General features: G+C 41.6%; 1 protein-coding gene across 1 annotated transcript; it reads left to right on the top strand.

The window, feature by feature from the left end:
- The first annotated feature begins 3,743 nt into the window (after positions 1-3,743).
- On the top strand, positions 3,744-18,641 carry LOC120031996 (T-complex protein 11-like protein 2). Its single transcript, XM_038977896.1, has 10 exons — positions 3,744-4,103; positions 11,177-11,366; positions 11,658-11,790; positions 11,890-12,010; positions 12,328-12,551; positions 13,087-13,223; positions 13,596-13,783; positions 14,736-14,917; positions 14,999-15,171; positions 16,896-18,641. Exons 2-10 carry the CDS (start codon positions 11,189-11,191, stop codon positions 17,165-17,167), a joined length of 1,608 nt encoding a protein of 535 aa, XP_038833824.1. The 5' UTR covers positions 3,744-4,103; positions 11,177-11,188; the 3' UTR covers positions 17,168-18,641.
- Positions 18,642-22,849: the final 4,208 nt, after the last annotated feature.

The following is a 22,849-nucleotide window of genomic DNA, read 5'->3' on the forward strand; positions in this document are numbered from 1 at the left end:
TGTAGTTCCAACTTTAGAGTTGGCCTGTCACAGTAGAGGCTTAGTGTGGTTTAAACTTGCTAGCCTATCGGAATTGCCCAGGCTGGTCCCAAGCCTCACAGCACACAGGATCCAGATATCCGTCTTTTCTGCAGTCATGCTATGTTTTGTGATTAACATGTCCTATTTCTATAAGGTTAAAGAGATAACAAAACTATCCTTCACACTAGGTGCCTTCCCCTTCCCCCCTGGGAACAAATGAAACAGAACACAAACGTAAGTAAACAATTTCAATAATCAAAACCACTGCATCCCATTGGCACACACACATACCTCAGAATCAGCAGCTACACAATACTTAACAAAACCTGTCTCTGAGAAACAACCAAGATCAGACATCAAATCAACTCTCTCTCTATCTGCAACAACCAACATAGGACATACCAAATCTCTCTTAGCAACAACCAACATAGGACATACCAAATCTCTCTTCTGAGCAACAGAACACTGGCTTATATAGCTGGAGAAGGAGTCTGTAATGGGATACAGCTGTATACTCTGACGAGAGGGCGAGGTCAGCCCCAATTAGCAATGGGGCCGACCAATCAGCTGCTTGGGGGAATTTCAGGAAGCCATCCTGAAACACACACATACAAACAAAACCACAACACAGAAACTGGGGAATGTAACATTATGTATATTAGATATTTCTATATTTAATTTTCAATAAAAAATATATATATTTGTCATTATAGGGTATTTTCCATAGATTATTGAGGGAAAAAATCTATTTAATACATTTTGAATTTAGGCTGTAACACTATTTTTGTAAAAAAATATATTTATAAGTCAAGGGGTATGAATACTTTCTGAAGACACTGGGCCCTTTCCAAAGTTACTCCCGGACAGGGCCAACCCCACCCACTTTACCAAAACACAACCCCGACACCAACATAGGGATAACAACAGACCACTAACTTACTACCCTGAGACAAGGCTGAGTATAGCCCACGAAGATCTCTCCCACCACAGGAGCCTGAGTACAGGAAAGATGGGAGAGCTCAAGCAAGCCAGTGACTCAGCCGCCGTAATAGGGTCAGAGGAAGAGAATCCCAGTGGAGAGAGGGGAGCCGGCCAAGCAAGGGTGGTTCATCACTCCAGTGCCTTGCTGTTCACCTTCACACCCCTGGTGCAACCAAACCTGACTGTTGAATGTTCTGTTTTTGCACACTGTTGTTTCATTGTTTAGACAGAATATACTATGATTACAAATCAATATTTGCCCAGATATCTGCTGATTACAATAATTATGTTATTGTTTCAGGGTAATAAACTGACAATACAAAAGCAATGGTAAATTGCAATAAACAGGGTTTGAGAATGATGGATGGAAAAGAGGAACTCTGTTACCATAGTGTTCTTGTATTGTTAACCCTCTTGCACAAAGAATGTGGTATTACCATGAAACAATGCTGAAGGTGTTTCTGAGCAAATAGTGTTTGGAAAAATATAACTTGTTAGAAAATAATGTCATGTCCAATCAAATCAAATTGCATTTGTCACATGCGCCAAATACAACAGTGAAATGCTTACTTACAAGCCCTTAACCAACAATGCAGTTAAGAAAAATAAGTGTTAAGAAAGTATTTACTAAAATAAATTGAAGTAAAAAATGTAAACATGTTAAAAATACTAATAAAAAAAGAAAATAGAAAAATAACAAATAATTAAAGAGCAACAATAAAATAACAGAAAAGAGCCTATATACAGGGGGTCCCGGTACAGGGTCAATGTGCGGGGGCACAGGTTAGTCGAGGTAATTGAGGTAATATGTACATGTAGGTAGAGGTAAAGTGACTATGCATAGATAATAAACAGAGAGTAGCAGCAGCGTAAAAATGGGGTGGGGGGGGGGGGTCAATGCAAATAGTCCAGGTAGCCATTTGATTAGCTGTTCAGGAGTCTTATGGCTTGGGGGTAGAAGCTGTTAAGAAGCCTTTTGGACCTAGACTTGGTACTACGGCACTGCTTGCCGTGCAGTAGCAGAGAGAACAGCCTGTGACTAGGGTGGCTGGAGTCTTTGGCAATTTTTAGGGCCTTCCTCTGACACGCCTGGTATAGAGGTCCTGGATGGGAGGAAGCTTGGCCCCAGTGATGTACTGGGCCGTACGCACTACCCTCTTGTAGTGTCTTATGGTCGGAGACCGATCAGTTGCCTTACCAGGCGGTGATGCATCCGTTCAGGATGCTCTCGATGGTGCAGCTGAATAACTTTTTGAGGATCTGAAGAACCATGTCAAATCTTTTCAGTGTCTTGAGAATAGGCATTGTCGTGCCCTCTTCACGTCTGTCTTGGTGTGTTTGGACCATGATAGTTTGTTGGTTATGTGGACACGAATGTGGAGACCAAGCTCTCAACCTGCTCATGTAATGTAAATGCTACCCACATACATTATGTAATGCAAAATGCAGCCACATACATCATGTAATGTAAAATGCATCCACATACATAATGTAATGTAAAATGCTGTCCACATACATAATGTAAAATGAGTCCACATACATCATGTAATGTAAAATGCTGTCCACATACATAATGTAATGTAAAATGCTGTCCACATACATAATGTAAAATGCTGTCCACATACATAATGTAAAATGCTGTCCACATACATAATGTAAAATGCTGTCCACATACATAATGTCATGTTAAATGTGTCCAAATACATAATGTAATGTAAAATGCTGTCCACATACATAATGTCATGTAAAATGCATCCACATACATAATGTCATGTAAAATGCTGACCATTAACATCATGATACTGTTCTCTATTGTTTAGAATTGGAATCGATGTGAGAAAAAAATACTTGCAATAAATAGGGTAAATACAATAAAACATTAACGTATTTAGTGAATTTGAAATTCAAGTTCACAAAATTAATGTTGACAGCCTCACAGGAGCCACACAATTTCCACCTGGTTGATCTGTTCAGAATATGCCCATTCACCAATGCCCATAAAGGAGATTGGGCCAGTATAGTTTTTCTGCTCGTAAAACAGAGCAATCCTTTTGCATGTAAATGTTTTTGCATTGTTTACCTACCAGCACAAAACAAAGGAAACCATACAACCTTACCGCACAGCACAGACGAGTGGCGCAGCAGTCTAAAGCACTGCATCTCAGTGAAAGAGGCGTCACTACAGTTCCAGGTTTGAATCCAGGCTGTATCACATCCGGTAATGATTGGGAGTCCTATAGGGCGGCGCACAATTGGCCCAGCTTCGTCCAGGTTTGGCAGGGGTAGGCCGCCATTATAAATAATAATTTGTTCTTAACTCACTTGCCTAGTTAAATAAAGGTTAAATGTAAAAAAAAAACTGGTTGTGTCCTTACTGTGCATTTGAGTATCCTTGAAAAATGGAGATGACAAGTAAAGTTGTGAAAGGAATTTTCCACACGGCTATTGCTCTCTGTGATCCATGGGACGTCCCTAACCCCTCCCCTGTTGAAGTTGTAATGTAAAATGCTTAGGGGTTAGTTATACATTTTTGGTTAGGGTTTTAGGGTAGGGACGCCCCAAGGATTCCAGATAACACGTTTTAGATATCATGCACAGCATACAAAATATAAAAAACAATGTACGTGGCATCATGTATTGTTGAATGTTTTGTAAAAATGTATTTCATCTTTCACAAACGTCACATCCGTAAACAAAGAAGTCCCATGTGAAGCAGGGCCTACCATTCGTCGAGAAGAAAGGCAGGTACTTGTACTGTAAACAATGGACGTGTCATATATCGAAGTGGATATTTTCTTTCAGTGAGCTATAGCCGGGATAATACCATGTATTGACATGAATGAAACGTGTATTCGTTATATAATGATAGCTATCTATCCATAAATTGCTGTTTGTATATACGGTTTAGGTTTGTATTAACGTTGCCCAACAAAGTACACCCCACCGCTACTGAATGGTTTAGCCTAAATTGAACAGCAAGCCAGCTGTGGTCTTGGACCTTTAAAAATACTAAAGTGCCGTCAGCTAACTAGACTCAACCTCCTTTACAAACTACTATTTTGGTGTATAACCTAGTCTCCCACGGCGGAGACGTGAAAAAGGTAAAACATAGCTATATTTCGACGTATATTTTTGTTAGCATTTGCACATGCTAGTTGGGAACTTAGCTAGATAGCGAAACCCTTTGAGCTTGTCAACAGTCACCTATGCTATGATGTTGCTAGTTACCAATGTATTGTTTGGGTCATGTTTATCCTTGGTGGTGTGATTGAGCTGGATGTATGTAATCGTAACGTTAGTTACGAACCCATTAGAAATTGGTGATTTAGCGTTAGCATTCTTGTTTAGAAAACATAACAATGTATATCTTCTAGCTATTAAAAAGCCATTTAGCTCCTTGTCAGATTAATCTAACGTCGTTAGCCTGCTACGCTTGCACGATCGCGCTTGTGACTTCATCCGTAACAATAACAACTATTGCTTGTAGCGACATTTTAATTAGATTGGTAGCTTCAGTACTATTCTTCCTGTGTAACTAGATGCGAGGATCAACATGCTTTGCAATCAATTAAAACCCTTTCAGCGACATAGTTATTGTCTTGCGTTTCTTTTGGCACAGGCAGATCTTCTCAGTCTTGTCCAGCGCTCTTGTTTTGGTACAGCAGGATCGCGTGTACTTATCAGTGACGCGTGTGTGGATATATTGTTTTGTACATGCAGCTTGTACAGTGTACTGCAGCTTAACTGGAAATGCTATTTGCTGTAACCAGCCTTGTAGTGCCGAGCGACGGATAGCCTACGAATCCGAGAGTGAAAGACTCGTCTCTAACACGCAGGCTCACTTTTTGTGAACATTCCCATCAAAAGTCAGACGTTTGAATATACTTAATTTGAATGTACAGTACCAGTCAAAAGTTTGGACACACCTACTCATTCAAGGGGTTTTCCTTATTTTTAATAGTGAAGACAAACGATGAAATAACACATGGAATCATGTAGTAACCAAAAGTGTTAAACAAATCAAAACATGTTATATTTTAGATTCTTCAAAATAGCCACCCTTTGCCTTGATGACAGCTTTACACGCTCTTGGCATTCTCTCAACCAGCTTCACCTGGAATGCTTTTCCAACATGGCGCTTGATGGTTTTTGCGACTGCACTTGAAGAAACTTTAAAAGTTCTTGACATTTTCCGCATTGACTGACCTTCATGTCTTAATAGTAATGATGGACTGTCATTTCTCTTTGCTTATTTGAGCTGTTCTTGCCATAATATGGACTTGGTCTTTTACCAAATAGGGCTATCTTCTGTATACTACCTCTACCTTGTCACAACACAACTGATTGGCTCAAACGCATTAAGAAGGAAAGAAATTCCACAAATTAACTTTTAACAAGGCACACCTGTTAATTGAAATGCATTCCAGGTGACTACCTCATTAAGCTGTTTGAGAGAATGCCAAGAGTGTGCAAAGCAGTCATCAAGGCAAAGGGTGGCTACTTTGAAGAATCTCAAATAAAAAATATTTTTTGAATTGTTTAACACATTTTTTTTTTTGGCTACTACATGATTCCATATGTGTTATTTCATAGTTGTGATGTCTTCGCTATTATTCTACAATGTAGAAAATAGTACAAATAAAGAAACACTGGAATGAGTAGGTGTGTCCAAAGTTTTGACTGGTACTGTACTTTACCAGTTGTCTGCTGATTTTTGTCCTTATGTAAGAGGTGATCTGAGACAAAGTATTCACAGGGAAGTGTTCTTTGCCCAACTTTTAGTACAATGGTCTGTATATGGTTGTATATAAAAAATCAATACTGATGCAATTGAGTACCACAGTATGAGTCATAAAACCCGGAAATGGTTACAATAATTTTTTTCACCATTCATTTTCCATCTGAGATTTTAGCACAGGAGATTGGTGGTACCTTAATTTGGGAGTACGGGCTCGTGGTAATGGCTGGGAGTGGAATAGTATCATCTACATCAAACATATTTTCCATGTTTGATGCCATTCCATTCGTTATGTTCCAGCCATTTATTATGAGCCATCCTCCCCTCAGCAGCCTCCTGTGGATTTTAGATGATGTCATATAAGGTCTGTGTTTCGTGTAGGCTTACCCTGGCATGACATTTTGATAACCACGCAAATCTCTCTTGGGCAAGGTAACTTAAAAAAAAAAATTCAATGCTAACTATTGATAAAAGTAAATGGACATTGTGCATCACGTGCAATGCCTGAAACGATTGAAAATACAAGTTACAGAAATTACCGACACCGTAAAAAGTCAAGTAAACAACCCTTTCCTGTGGATACCCTATCTCCACCACCTACCTCCAAAAGGATCAACAGCATGTACAACTGGTAAAGTAAGTGTAAATATAATTTTATTCAACATCCTGGCTTGTAGAGCCTACTGCGTCTTTTTTAGGGCAACTTCGGTCAGACTGCTAATCCATGGCGTAACCATGGTAACAATATGTTTAGACAAAGCGATGGGAATCAACCAATGACAGCGTTGCCATGGAAAGCTATTTTCCCCACAGTTGTTCACTGATATAGTCTGCACTGCACACACAAGGGTAGCTATTTTGTCTTCATGTGGATACGGGACGCTTTGTGATTGTAATGTGATCATATCGAACTAACTCACCTAACTACAGTAATAGACATATCCTAGTCTTTTTATATCCACTGTGCAGTGTCAAGTGGTGGTGAAGTGTCAGTTGCTCTACCGGGATTGACATTAAGGGTTGCCCTATTGCCCAGGGCAAGTGACCTGAGCAGTCGTGCAAGTTGAGCCTGCTCTGTTTTTTTTATTTTTTATTGTTAACGACATGTGATATGTTTTTTACTGTTAACAACCAAAATGCTAAGTATTCCAGTTGTCTGGTCTTTCTAGTTTCTCTGGTTCCTGTCTAGGGGAAAATAGCTTAAAATGATCATACTTGATCATAATCTTCGGACATTCAAAATACTCCTGACTTGGTCGATGGGCGAATGCCTTTCAGACCTTCACCTCAATCCCTGCTCTGTAACGTTCCTTTTCCTCCTGGGTCAGGGCTCTATAGTGCAACCATTTTACTCACACATGCGCCTAAATATGTTGCTGTGCGACCTGGAATTTAATTTTAGGAGCATCAGTGCGCCTAGAAATATAAAGGATTCTAGCTTTATTACATAAACTATTTTTCAATGTGCTCCTAAATGTCTTTGTGTGCGCCTACATCTTTCTATTTAGGCGCACACATGCTCCTTGGAAAAAATAAATAATAATATGGTCAGCATAGATTCTTGTGCTGGTTTGCCTTATCAATGCCTCTGTGTCTAAGCAAGCTAATCGAATGCAGTAATTTTGAAATGTTTTGACTTGCATTTGCTTTAGGAATTCTCTCTGAATCACCTGTCTGTTTATCCTTCATTGGTAGGACTGGGCACATCACTTCAGGCATCACAATAGACATGGGCTGATCTAGAAAGCAAATACAGTGCATTCGGAAAGTGTTCAGACCCCTTGACCTTTTCCACATTTTGTTACGTTACAGCCTTGTTCTAAAATTTAATAAATTATTTTTTCCCCTCAATCTACACACAATACCCCATAATGACAAAGAGAAAAGTTTTTAAAAATATTTTTGCAAATTTATAAAAAATAAAAAAAATACCTTATTTACATAAGTATTCAGACCCTTTGCTATGAGATTTGAAATTGAGCTTTGTGCATCCTGATTCCATTGATCATCCTTGAGGTGTTTCTACAACTTGATTGGAGTCCACCTGTGGTCAATTCAATTGATTGGACATGATTTGGAAAGGAACACACCTGTCTATATAAGGTCTCACAGTTGACAGTGCATGTCAGAGCAAAAACCAAGACATGAAGTCAAAGGAATTGTCCGTAGAGAGCCGAGACTGGATTGTGTCAAGGCACAGATCTGGGGAAGGGTACCAAAACCATTTCTGCAGCATTGAAGGTCCCCAAGATTGCAGTGGCCTCCATCATTCTTAAATGGAAGAAGTAGTGTCATACTCAAGAAGACTCAAGGCTGTAATTGCTGCCAAAGGTGCTTCAACAAAGTACTGAGTAAAGAGTCTGAATATTATGTAAATGTGAGATTGACGTTTTTTTATTTTTTTAAATACGTTTTCCCAAATTTCTAAAATGTTTTTGCATCGTCATAATGGGGTATTGTGTGTAGATTGAGGGGGGAAACAATTTAATACATTTTAGAATAAGTCTGTAACGTAACAAAATGTGTAAAAAGTGAAGGGGTCTGAATGCTTTCCGGATGCACTGTATCAAACAACTTCAGACGTTCCCTTTCTCTTGTGACCGTTGAGATATGGGTTATGACCTTGCCATGTCTGACAGGAGAATGACGATGAAGGTCATGACTGAGACTACACACAGACATAGACTATAAAGTCACAGCCTTCCTCCATAAGAAGGAAGCACCACCTAGCTCTCTGGACTGTAGTTGTTGGTGTTTTCTTTGCCAGATAGCCCAACAGGGCAACACACGTCTGATAATGTGTCTTCTGTATATGGCACGTTGGCCTAGTAGTTTGACATAGTGAATTGGAATGTTTTAAGGTCCATTTTAAAACTATTGGACTAAATTCAAGTGCTTTGCCTCAACAACACTTATTGTTCTAAAAAGTGTAGGCCAAGTTGTTTACTTGATCTCAATGACGGGATGGCTGGAAGGGTGCCTTTATGTTGCATGGACCGATGTGAGGTACACGAGAATGATTACCCTGTTCATCTAAGCAGTGAAGTGTAACTGGATCTGTGGACGGTTGGCTGAGAATCCCGCTGTTATCATGTTACCCTGGAGACTCATGCGATCCCATTCATAACACTGTCCCTTTGTTTTGTAATTGTGGAAGTAGGCTGAACTATGGTGATAATATCCCTATTTTTTTTATCAGCACTCTCTTTAAGTCAACTAATGTCTGAATCATTTTGGAAACTGTGTCCTTTTATCTTAACTGGGGCACAAGTGGATGGCCCTCCTTCTGTTTCCATGACCACTCTAGCCTAACAGCTGTTATACTGTCCTGTGGTGTTTTACACCCTTCCTCTCCTAGCAACAGAAACACAGGCAAAAACACAAACACACACACACACATGGTAATGGTAACACACCAAACCAAAAAGTAGTGTCTTCAGTAAGGTAGTGCAATTGTTTGTCTTGGGGGACCTCAGACTTTGGAAAGGGAGGTTAAGCTAGGTTAAACTAGCTAATGGCCAGTCCAGAGCCTTTTATAGGCTACATAGCTAGATAATGAATGTAAGTGCAAACTCAAGGCTCTGGCTACAACTGCCTGACCCCCACTACACAAGACTTAGAAACCCCTTATTTTTCCGTAAGAGAAACTTGTGGGTACATTCCAGTGCATTCAAACCACATGTTACAGTACTCATGTAGGCTTAAATAATGTACATACATACATACATACATACATACATACATACATACAGTTGAAGTCGGAAGTTTACATACACTTAGGTTGGAGTCATTAAAACTCATTTTTCAACCACTCCACAAATTTCTTGTTAACAAACTATAGTTTTGGCAAGTCGGTTAGGACATCTACTTCGTGCATGACACAAGTAATTTTTCCAACATTTGTTTACAGACAGATTATTTCACTTATAATTCACTGTATCAAAATGCCAGTGGGTCAGAAGTTTACATACAGTAAGTTGACTGTGCCTTTAAACAGCTTGGAAAATTCCAGAAAATTATGTCATGACTTTAGAAGCTTCTGATAGGCTAGTTGACATCATTTGAGTCAATTGGAGGTGTACCTGTGGATGCATTTCAAGGCCTACCTTCAAACTCAGTGCCTCTTTGCTTGACATCATGGGAAAATCAAAAGAAATCAGCCAAGACCTCAGAAAAAGAATTGTAGACCTCCACAAGTCTGGTTCATCCTTGGGAGCAATTTCCAAATGCCTGAAGGTACCACGTTCATCTGTACAAGCAATAGTACGCAAGTATAAACACCATGGGACCACGCAGCCGTCATACCGCTCAGGAAGGAGACGCGTGCTGTCTCGTAGAGATGAACGTACTTTGGTGCGAAAAGTGCAAATCAATCCCAGAACAACAGCAAAGGACCTTGTGAAGATGCTGGAGGAAACGGGTACAAAAGTATCTATATCCACAGTAAAACGAGTCCTATATCGACATAACCTGATAGCCGGTCAGCAAGGAAGAAGCTACTGCTCCAAAACTGCCATAAAAAAGCCAGACTACGGTTTGCAACTGCACGTGGGGACAAAGATTGTACTTTTTGGAGAAATGTCCTCTGGTCTGATGGAACAAAAATAGAACTGGTTGGTCATAATGACCATTGTTATGTTTGGAGGAAAAAGAGAGAGGCTTGCAAGCCTAAGAACACCATCCCAACCGCGAAGCACGGTGGTGGCAGCATAATGTTGTGGGGGTGCTTTGCTGCAGGAGGGACTGGTGCACTTCACAAAATAGATGGCATCATGAGAAAAGAAAATGATGTGGATATATTGAAGCAACATCTCAAGACATCAGTCAGGAAGTTGAAGCTTGTTCGCAAATGGGTCTTCCAAATGGACAATGGTCTTCCAAATGGACCCCAAGCATACTTACAAAGTTGTGGCAAAATGGCTTAAGGACAACAAAGTCAAGGTATTGGAGTGGCCACCACAAAGTCCTGACCTCAGTCCTATAGACAATTTGTAGGCAGAACTGAAAAAGCGTGTGCGAGCAAGGAGGTTTACAAACCTGACTCAGCTACACCAGCTCTGTTAGGAGGAATGGGCCAAAATTCACCCAACTTATTGTGGGAAGCTTGTGGAAGTCTACCCAACACATTTGACCCAAGTTAAACTATTTAAATGCAATGCTACCAAATACTAATTGAGTGTATGTAAACTTCTGACCCACTGTGAATGTGATGAAAGAAATTAAAAGCTGAAATGAATAATCTCTACTATTATTCTGACATTTCACATTCTTAAAATAAAGTGGTGATCCTAACTGACCTAAGACAGGGAATTTGTATTTGGATTAAATGTCAGGAGTTGTGAAAGCCAAATACATTGAAACTTAGTTTAAGGTGTATGTAAACTTCCGACTTCAACTGTACATACATGCATGCATAACTGCTGTGCCTGCCTGCAGCGCTATCCCACCATGCCTGGGAATGACGAGCGGCCTACCTCCATGTCCACCACTGTTAGCGAGGACGCCAGCAGTGAAGCCGAGTCGTCGTCGGACCGCTGTAACAGCATCACGTCTGCCAGCGACTTTGACTGCTCCCGCCAGAGCTTCACCAGTGACTGCTCCAGCAGCAAGCACAGCTCGCCCTCCTGTGAGTAGATCTCCTTTCTCCCTGTTTAGTAGGACTGCTTGTTAAAATGTCACTCTAAAAATTGCATTTCCATTTCCTACCGTTTTCCAGAAAGTGTGCATTTGCACACTTCCCATCATTGATTTAAAAGCATTGGATTGGTGTTGTCAGCACTTTTTGAGTAGTATAGAGAATCGGAATGCAACACTGTGTGCCTTCTCCCCACTTTGGTTGAGCTTTCAAATGCCAAAATGGTTACTCTCAACACTGTTTTTGTTCTTATTTAAAAAAATCTATGCCCCCTATTTACAGTCAGCCCGCCCAAAACTATAACACTGGATGATGTCATGTCTTCTGCCCGGGACCTGTCCAACCTGACCCTGGCCCACGAGATCATCGTCAACCGTGACTTCCATGTGGAGCAGCCCCACCTACCTCAGAACAGGTACCTACCAGCTCAAAATGGACGCCCAGTGAACATGGCCATCACTTGGGCTACTCAAATGCCAATTGACAACTGATGATATTCAATTCTCCTTTTCAGTTTGGAGAAGCAAGTCAAAGATATAGTTCACAAGGCCTTCTGGGATAGCCTGGAGTCTGAGCTGAATGATGACCCACCAGAGTATGAGCACGCAATCAAACTGCTGGAGGAGATCAGAGAGGTGAGCTTTGGCCCCTTTCCCCTCTATCAAACTTGATGAATCCATGGTTGGAAAGCTTATCTTTTCAGGAAGATGACCCTGTTGGAAGACTTTGAGAACGTATCATTTCTAACTCCCTGAGCAGTAATCACTGATCTGACACAAGTGGATAAGCAACAGTTATGTAGTGGATTCCATTCTTTCACCTGTCCAATTGTGTGTATTGTGAATGTACGCAAGAAGGATGTATTTAAAATGGGCTAATAGCTTTTAAAATTTATCTTCTTGCTATATATTGTTTCTTTCCTTCATTTTTAAAAACCATTTACTATGAACAGATCCTGTTGTCTTTCCTGAGCCCGGGAGCCAATCGACTACGGACTCAGATCCTGGAGGTGCTGGACATGGATTTGATTCGCCAGCAGGCGCACAAGGAAGCGGTGGACATACAGGGCCTGGCCTCTTACATCGTCACCATCATGGGCAAGCTGTGTGCCCCAGTCCGTGACGACGAGGTCAAGAAGCTCCGCGAGAGCCCCTACAATATTATGTCAATGTACAAGTACGTTTGGGCAAAGTTTTGTTTCCAACCCTTGTGAATATTTATTTGGATAATTGTAGCCATCGCCATACATGGCTGGCACCCATTTGATCCTTTTGGATCTCTAAAGCTACCGTGCATTCGGAAAGTATTCAGACCACTTTTTCCACATTTTGTTACGTTACAGCCTTATTCTAAAATGGATTTTAAAAAATGTAATCAATCGACACACAATACCACAATGACAAAGTGAAAAGCGTTTTTTAGACATTTTTGCAAAATGTGAAAATAAATATATAAAAAATACCTTATTTACATAAGTATTCAGACCCTTTGCTATGCGAATCGAAATTGAGCTCAGATGTATTCTGTTTCCATTGATCATCCTTGAGATGTTTCTACAACTTGATTGAAGTCCACCTTTGTTAAATTCAATTGACCCTTTTAGATCTCCGAAGCTAGAAGTACAGATGTTGAGGCATGGGTTTGATGACGGCAAGTCACTAGGTATTACTTCTGGAAGCATCCGTTTTGAGAGTGTTATTACATTGAGCAGGGAGATCTTCCGGGTGCTGGACCTGATGAAGATGGACATGGTGAACTTTACCATCCAGAGCCTGCGGCCCGATCTGCAGAGGCAGTCAGTGGAGTATGAGAGGGCCAAGTTCCAGAGCATCGTGGAGAAGACTCCCAGTGAGTCTGCGTTGTTATTAACCTTTGTTTATTATGAGGAACATTTTATTGGCAATGGACTGGCGTTTGGATCATTTCCCTGTTCCTTTACAAATACATTTGTCAGTTGAGTGCATACAGGTCAGCATAGTATTCATTCATTGTTTGAACAGGGTGTGCTCCTGGAACAGGGTGTGCTCCTGTGTAAGGTTCAGGTCCAGCTGGTTTTCTTACAAAGTAAATTATGTGCCTGTACTGCTTTATGGTATTAGGGGATGTTTGAGTTGTGGTATGTACAGCATGTGAAGCGTGGGTTTGATTTCTCTACTTCATTAAATGAAAGATGTCAATCGCTATTAAATGCCATACAAATGACTGTCCTAACTTCCTCAGGTGCGTTGGACCATACCACTGAGTGGATCAAGTCCTCTCTGGAGGAAGTGCTTTTCTCCATGCCAACTGTGGAGCAGCCCAACGGCCATGGGAAGGCGGGGAAAGCCCTGCCAAGTCCCTTCCTGGTCTTCAACAGTGGATTCATCCGCCTCCTCACCTGGGACTACCACAAGAGCCCACTGCCTGAGGTGGGTTGGAGTGTGTGTGTGTCTTAGACGGTTTCAAAGTAATTATTTGCTTATTCAAGACATACAGTGGGGAGAAAAAGTATTTGATACACTGACGATCATTGATGCCCCACGAGGTGAGATCTTGCATGGAGCCCAGGTGCAGTTAATACAGGTAATGAGTGGAGAACAGGAGGGCTTCTTAAAGAAAAACTAACAGGTCTGTGAGAGCTGGAATTCTTACTGGTTAGTAGGTGATCAAATACTTATGTCATGCAATAAAATGCAAATGAATTACTTAAAAATCATACAATGTGATTTTCTTGATTTTTGTTTTAGATTCCGTCTCTCACAGTTGAAGTGTACCTATGATAAAAATTACAGACCCCTACATGCTTTGTAAGTAGGAAAACCTGTAAAATCGGCAGTGTGTCAAATACTTGTTCTCCCCACTGTATCTTGATTGCCATTGGATTACTCATCTTTTGTTATTAAGAAAAGGTGACATTCAGTGTGTTTGTCAAGTGGTGAGGGTGTTGCTGAATGGTCACAGGGGAAATGTGTGTGTGTGTGTGTGTGTAAATAGAGGCGACAAGGATGTTGACAGGTGTTTGCTTCTGTTTCTGTGTATTATACTTCTTGGTCAAATGGATTTGTGGTGTTTATTTGCATATAGACTATCTAGAGGGTTTGTTTGTCAGAAATGTGTGTGAATTCCATATGAATACAAGTGTCTGAAAGAAGGTACTATCTCTCTCAACCAACTTACAACCACAAGTCTATTAAATGACCATTGTCTAAAATCTAGTCTCCATGGGGTGAATCCTAACTTCCACTAATGTCGAATGTTCATTTAGTCATGCATTGATGTCAATGGGAGACTAAGTAAAAATGTGGCTTAAGTTGATGATTCGTCCCTATATGTGAAGGCCATTTGAGTCTCTCTTTGTGTGTGTGTGTTTAACCCACTCAGACCCTGATGACAGACGAGGTGCGTCTGCGGGAGCTCCAGCGGAGGCTCCAGCTGCTAAAGGCCGTGGCCTCCGTGCTGCTCATTGTCTACAGTGCCATCGGAGGGCCCATCTCGGGGCTGCCCGCACTGGCCGAGCGCCTCAAGAGGATGGCCAGCGTGCTCCTGGAGGGCATGCACAGACCGTAGGTTCTACATAACACACACACAAACATATATCAATTTCAATGGGAAAATTGAGACTGACAACTTCCTCCACTCTGCAGGGACTTTAACCTGTCAGAGGCTCTGGGGAACGTCAGTGGTCAGATCTGCTGTGAGCTCAACAAGTCCCTGACTGAGAGGAACTACCCAGCCTTGCCCCCAGAACTCCAGGTCACACTCAAGGGCCAGATCACCAGCATCACCCAGGAAAACAACCCTATCCGCAGTCTTGTGGGTAAGCAAAACGACACCTGATGGCCTGACATGGCTCACTGATTATTTAATAGTATATATTTAATGCAATGTTCTCAGCCAAGCTACATTGCATTCGGGAGAAAGTATTCAGACTTTTTCCACATTTTATTACGTTACAGCCTTATTCTAAAATGTATTAAATTGTTGTTGTTTTTGCTCATCAATCTACACACTATACCCCATAATGACAAAACAATTTTTATTACATTTTTTATTTTGTAAATTTATAACAAAATAAAAAAAATGGAAATTTCACATTTACATAAGTATTCAGACCCTTTACTCAGTACTCTGTTGAAGCACCTTTGGCAGCGATTACAGCTTTGAGTCTTCTTGGGTATGACGCTACAAGCTTGGCACACCTGTATTTGGGGAGTTTATCCCATTCTTCTCTGCAGATCCTCATAAGCTCTGTCAGGTTGGATGGGGGGGGGTGTTGCTGCACAGCTATTTTACGTCTTTAGAGAGGTTTGTGGGGGTTCAAGTCCAGGCTCTGGCTTGGCCACTCAAGGACATTCAGAGACTTCACCCCAGTCTGAGGTCCTGAGCGCTCTGGAACAGGTTTTCATCAAGGATCTCTCTGTACTTTGCGCCATTCATCTTTGCCTCATCCTGACTAGTCTCCCAGTCCCTGCTGCTGAAAAACATCCCCAAAGCATGATGCTGCCACCACTATGTTTCACCGTAGGGATTGTGCCAGGTTTCCTCCTGACGTGATGCTTGTCATTCATGCCAGAGTTCGATCTTGGTTTCATCAGACCAGAGAATGTTTCTCATGGTCAGAGTCCTTTAGGTGCCTTTTGGCAAACTCCAAGTGGGCTGTTATGTGCCTTTTACTGAGGAGTGGCTTCTGTCTGGCCACTCTAACATAAAGGCCTGATTGGTGGAGTGCTACAGAAGGTTGTCCTTCTGGAAGGTTCTCCCATCTCCACAGAGGAGCTCTGTCAGAGTGACCATCGGGTTCTTGGTCACCTCCCTGACTAAGGCCCTTCTCCCCCGATGGCTCAGTTTGGCTGGGGCAGCCAGCTCTAGGAAGAGTCTTTGTGTTTCCAAACTTCTTCCATTTAAGAATGATGGAGGCCACTGTGTTCTTGGGGACCTTCAATGCTGCAGAAGTGTTTTGGTACCCTTCCCCAGATCTGTGCCTCGACACAATCCTGTTTCGGAGCTCTACAGTCAATTCCTTCGACCTCATGGCTTGGTTTTTACTCTGACATGCACTGTCAACTGTGGGACCTTATATAGACAGGTGTGTGCCTCTACAAATCATGTCAAATCAGTTGAATTGACCACAGGTGGACTCCAATCAAGTTATAGAAACATCTCAAGGATGATTGATTGAAACAGGATGCACCTGTGCTCAATTTTAAGTTTCATAGCTATGGGTCTGAATACTTATGCAAATCAGGTATTTCTGTTTTATTTTTAATACATTTGCACATTTCTAAAAAAAAAAATTCGCTCAGTCATTATGGGGTATGTGTGTAGATCGATGAGGATTTCTTTTTTTTAATCAATTTTAGAATGAGGCTGTAACGTAACAATGTGGAAGGGGTCTGAACACTTTCCGAATGGACTATGTAATTGTACATTGCGTGACATTTTCCTCCAGTTTATTGAATTGCTTGAATAGCTCACAATTGTCTCGTGCCTGTTTTTCTGATCACTCTGTTTGTTCTGTGCCTCTTCTCCGTTCCTCTCCAGAGGGAAGGGTCCAGCAGTACTTCCGGGTGCTCCTCGCCACGCCCAACTCTCACGTGAATCCGCCCCCGACGCCCGGAGGCCTGGCCCTGATCCAACCGGAGCTCACCTCCTTGGCGGTCACCTTCGTCAGCCTGATCAACTTCAACAAGCAGGTCTACAGCCCCTTCTACATGATGATCCTCAAGACCCTGCTCTTCAGTAACACGGTGCCTCCACCGGCAGCCACCGCACCTCAGGACCCCAGCATACAGAACCCTGTGAACTCCAACTAGGACCGCCAACCTACCTACCGAGCCAGGAGCAATACAAAGCTGGAGCTGACAACACCTTATTTGAAAAAGGGGCGAAGAAAGGAAAGACTTAGCAGCTAGCTAAATCCACCCCCCCAGTGGTCGTTCTGATTCCTTGAGGCTGCAATCGCTCCCCTATCCCTAACCCTCCTTCCCTTAGGCTTTAGATGAAGTAGTATCACATCTACATTTTGTCTAGAATGTCGGGGTACGTGCATTAGAGGTGCGTCAGGAAAATGACAACGAGCGATTGTGGTGCACGTACAAGCTTTGACTAATCCACCTCCCATTGTCGTTTATTGCGACATCGGCTTTGTGACACCTGACCTGATCTGTTAGGGAGATTTTGTGTAGATTCATACCTAAAAACGGACCCTAGTGTTTTGTGTGAGGAATCTTTCCCAATGTCCTTTTTAGTTAGATTCGGGTACGTTGTGAATCTGCGTTCGCATGGAAGGGAGTGCTCGACATCCATTCTCCTGTTGTTATTTTGGAGGGTGTCATTGGAAAAGGGTAGAATGTTCATGAAGTGCTACTGTTACAAAGAACATTTATACACATTTCATAGACTTTATGACAAAAGGGAAAGGCCTATATATTTAGAATCATGTCGCCCATTTTTATAACATCACATTTCATATTCTTTATGCTGTGCAGAGCGTAGGTTAAATAAAGTTGATCTATAACTGTTTGTTACACGTTGACAAATCCAGAACACAAAATGCTATATTATTCATGCCATTAGCCTATTCATTTAAGTGCCACCATTTGAATAGAAATATAAAAAGTTTGTTTTTAACTTATGTCGTCTTGTGATAACTCGCCATTAAACCGGTTAGGGCTCAGGAAATGTCCTCTTGATTGAAAACAAGAGACTTGTTTTAAATGACTTGAGCTAAATTAGGAGACTAAATTAATATATATCTTTTTTTGGGGGGGGGTGATTAATTGATATGATTATGGAATCACTAATCCTGATGGATTCTGACCTTTTGGAGATAAATATAATGCATGTTTTATCTTGTGTTAACATTTGTTGGAAAATGTTTTGTATGTTAGACCTTGCATAGTATTCAGTAATTTTGTTGGGTTGTTTGAATGTGTTGACTTAATGTAGATTTTTGTTTTGTTATTTTGTGTCAATGGATTTATAAAGTTGCTTGCTTTATATCTTCCAAGGTACCAGTATTAGTTGTCCTTCTATACCTATATTTCCCTAAAAGCTATCCAACAGCTGTACATTTCTGGACATTTTATGTAATATCTATCTTTGTTTTAGAACTCAAGTCATGAGAGGTGCTGAAGATGTGTTGAAATGTCTAAAACTTCCCACAATGGAACTTTTTGATGCAGAATAAACATTGTATGTTAGCTTTTAAAATTCACTTGAATAAATACATTTTTATCTTCTCATGTAATGCAGCTATAATACAATAAACTCTCATGCAGTACCTTATTATTTGTCTAGCAGTGACCTGTGTGTGTGCTTATTGAAAATAGTTGTCTACAGACAGACACAACAATCAAAGACAGTTGTAATACCTGTAAAGGGCATAGATTGTATAGATTACAATCGGACAAGGAATGTAACTAGAAGGAACATTCCTTGCTGTTAGATTACAGAAGAACTAGTGACCTGACAAATCAGCTGCCTGTCTAGTCCTGTAACCTCTCTGCTGCAGTGGCTGGGGGCACGGTTTTGAAGCCACCTCTCCTCCATCTTGCACCCCCGTTTAATGCATACATTTCTTTAAAGTGTTTTATTTTTTTTAAGTTGAAATGTTACAGTCCCCACTACAACAACAAAAAATCATGTAGAATTCCATTCATTCCTATCCTATGGAGGACTGCTCCTTCTGGGGAGGGCCAATATGACTGACCTGTGGCTTCAACGCCTCTCAGTGGCCAATTCACATAATTTGCAGTCCAGGGTTTGAATACATCACTGGTGAGTACTTGCGTTTCCAAGCAACGCCTTTCTCCTGAAACAGGCTATGAGGAAATAATGGTAGCTACAGATACAGCAAGTTATGTTTCTTATCTATTAATATGAATTAACAATTATTTAGGTATTCTCCAAATTATGACAAATTCAAGTAGTATTTTCGTTTAATTTTATATCGTTTTTAGAGCTCACTTGTCAAAGTTCCAACTTCCATTGCTTGCTGGCTAGCTAATGTTAGCTAGTTAGTTTGTACAGAGCATTGCTGTAAAGATTGCGCAAATACCGTTCAAGGTGGAAGCTACCCACTGGGTAAAAACTGGTTGAATAAACGTTTCCACATATTTTTATTTAATTTTTATGTGATGCCGTTGAATTAACCTAAATCCAATGACTTGGTTACATGTTTTGTTGATTTCATGTTCCATTCACGTTAGTTGACAACTCAACCAAATGTAAATCAAAACCAGACGTTGAACTGACGTCTGTGCCCATGTGAGTAGCTAGATATTTAGTTCACAAAGTTACTGTTGATGACACAAGTTTACTGGAGAACTGAGACGAAGTAGAGACTCTGGACAGGGTGGATATTCGTATAATAAAAAGCAGTTTTATTCAGAGGTAAATATATCTGATACAAGCATGCTTGGACTCGTTCATTCAGCTCGTAAGGAACCTGCAGACAGAGCCCAGATAACAGAAATACATAGTCATTTTATACAGGACAGAAAGTAGGTTGAGTCTGGTAGATCTGGTTTTCTGGTTGGTCCTGATCAGGTTGTTGTCTTCTCAGATTGGTCCGGATGAGCTGTGCGTCATCCTTCTGAGTCTTGCATCAAAAGTTCTTTGTTACCAAATGTTCAGCTAAAACAGGAGATTTAGGTGTGTGCGCAGATGTTCCTATCTAATCGGTGTTTATGAAAGGTTTACGTCAGCCCTCTGTCCTTGGTTATGTGTGTGTCTCATTATTTCGTGAAATGCAGACCCAAGCACTCTTTTCTTATCAGTGTTTATGGAAGGTCTGTGCCAGCCCTCTGTCCTTGGGTGTGTGTGGGTCTCAGGTTCTGCTCATGAGTTTGTAAGAAACCCTGCTTAGAAAGAAGTTAGTTATAACAATGTAATAGCAATATGCTTGTGTTATTTACAATGGTATTTCTTACAAATCCCCCTCTTCACGTCTCATAAGAGACGTGACAAAAGCTAGGACAAAAGCTATAAATGGCAAAATTAGAGTAAACTTTATCAGAAGATAAAGTTTTGATTCCCCCTCTTCACGTCTCACAAGAGACGTGACAAAAGCTATAAATGGCAGAATAGGGCAAACTTTATCAGAAGATAAAGCTTTGATTCCCCCTCTTCACGTCTCACAAGAGACGTGACAAAAGCTATAAATGGCGTTGAATCAGTCATCAGTCAAATAGCCTGGCTCAGCATCCTCCAGGGCAAGCAGAGGAAACATCTGTCCCTTCTCTGTCTGGTTGGGATCAATAGCAGTAGTTATGATCCTAGTGGCCAGCGTTCGAATACATGGAATGCAACAGCATCCACAAAGCACCAGTATCGCAGCGAAGACAGATATAGATACCAGTATGGAAGAAACAAGCGTCTTATATTTACCAAACGCATCCATCCAAGAGTCCCACATTGAGGTATTCACTCCTGAGTGGCTCTTCATTTTCCCATTAAGAGTACGAAGACCTTCTAAAGCAACAGTAAGACTACCATCAGTTGCTGTGTTATTGGGAATGAAAGTACAACATTGCTCTCCGAACATGGCACAAACACCTCCGCGTTCAGCCAACAACATATCCACCGCGATTCTATTTTGGAAGGCCATCAGGGAAGTAGCTTCCAATTGGCCATGGACCGCCTCGAAGCCTTGTTGAGTCCAATTGCCTAGTTTCTGAACATTAAAATGAATGTAATTGATTCGGTCCACATTTTTATTAACTGTACACCACCAGCAAAATGATGATTCAAAACCCGCGGCTACTTGGTCAACCAATTTATACTCATCTGGTACCCCCCTAGGGACTCCTATGGCGTCAATATAGGTGGGGTCTCCAGGATCCACTCCTGTTGATCTTTTGGACCGGGATAAATCCCCGTCCCTCTCTACACGGGCCATCAGGTCCTTTACTTCCATAGGATACACTGAAACAGGAAGAAGCAGAGAGACAAGAGCACAAAGACCAGTGGCATTCCCTGGCAGGCGGTCATATAGATGATGTCATAAGGTGAATGCACCAATTTGTAAGTCGCTCTGGATAAGAGCGTCTGCTAAATGACTTAAATGTTAAATGTTAAATTTCCTCCACACTACCACCAGACATCAGCTCTAGACACAGGTTGGAAAGGGGCATTAGGATTATGGGTGTTATTGCACCATTCATAAGGTAATGCTCCCAGCATTGGAGGGCCAAGGGACATATTTATACAAGTGAAATTAGCCCTGGCAACCCGAGAAGAAAACATCGGGGCCCTTTCTAGTACTTTTAACAATAGGGTAAAACTTGTCCCATACGGAGCAGTTGGCAGTTGGGTTGTCATGTTTCATAACAGGAAGAAGACATACGTCAGGTAGGGTAGCCGGTACAATGCGTAGGAGTGGACGGGCTCCCATACATACCACACAGCTCTGGTGGGTGGCCTTTCCAGCCTCCTCAGTCACCAATAAGGATGAGCAAGGACCAAAAGGAGACCACTCCAAGAACTACCCCTGGACACATTAGTAACCAAAAAACAAGAGTATGTTAAACCCTCAGGTCCATCCCTCTATACAACCTGTATCAGGTGGGCTCGTCGCCACCCGGGAACTTCAAACCTTCACAACAGGGAGGACAAACATCACTTTTTATTCATTCGACAACATCAACTACAGCGAACCAAGGGTCCTCCTCTGTCAGGCCCACTCTCCTGCGAAAGCTTGATTCCGTATCAGCCTCTCCTACTGGAGCATCAAGCAGCGGCATCATACCAGAGGCCCTTGCCACATCTGTAACAGACTTCTTCAAACAAGGTATGATACAGGCAGCACAGAAATGAAAAACAACAACTAGTGTCAGAAATTCAGTAATCATCATTGCAGTGTACTTACCAAACCAACCACCCAGCCAAGGGACCAGTCCACTCTCCTCCACACCTGCAAGACATTTTACATACGCCTCCCTGGATGGCCAGAATCCTGTCCAGTGCTAGTCTATTTTGTCTACTGGTTTGAGAGGTAGCATCCAATTGTTCAGCCATTCCCGTAAGTGCTGTGTGGGTGTATTTAACAAATCATTATTAATTATAGTAGATATAATTGATCCAGGCATTATGCTTAGCATCAACAATAGCTGGGCCAATGATGGGCATCAGATGCCACAGGCCATCATTCCTGTTTAATGTCTGGAATTCGTGGGGGACCCCTATTGGGACCCCCAACAGGTTGGTGTGAATGTTATCTGTACCCTCGGACCAAGGAGCGTCACGTTTCTGCCGTCTCCTGGGTTGGTCCCAAGCCTCTGTCATGTGCAGCTCCCAAAAGTTGGTTAGCTGTAACCTCAATAATAGGCAATGGTGTTTATCAGACTGGCCAAAACACATGTTCCCTGACAATCTCCTTTCCAAATGGGGTCAACCGCCTGGCAGGTCCACACATCCACCATACATCAGCAACACCTCTAGTTAATAGTGACATTTGTGATGCAGGCAGCAGTAGGGAACCTCCCATAGTCTAT

This window comes from Salvelinus namaycush, chromosome 38 (genome assembly GCF_016432855.1).
Source record: "Salvelinus namaycush isolate Seneca chromosome 38, SaNama_1.0, whole genome shotgun sequence".
In the NCBI taxonomy this organism is placed as follows: domain Eukaryota; kingdom Metazoa; phylum Chordata; class Actinopteri; order Salmoniformes; family Salmonidae; genus Salvelinus; species Salvelinus namaycush.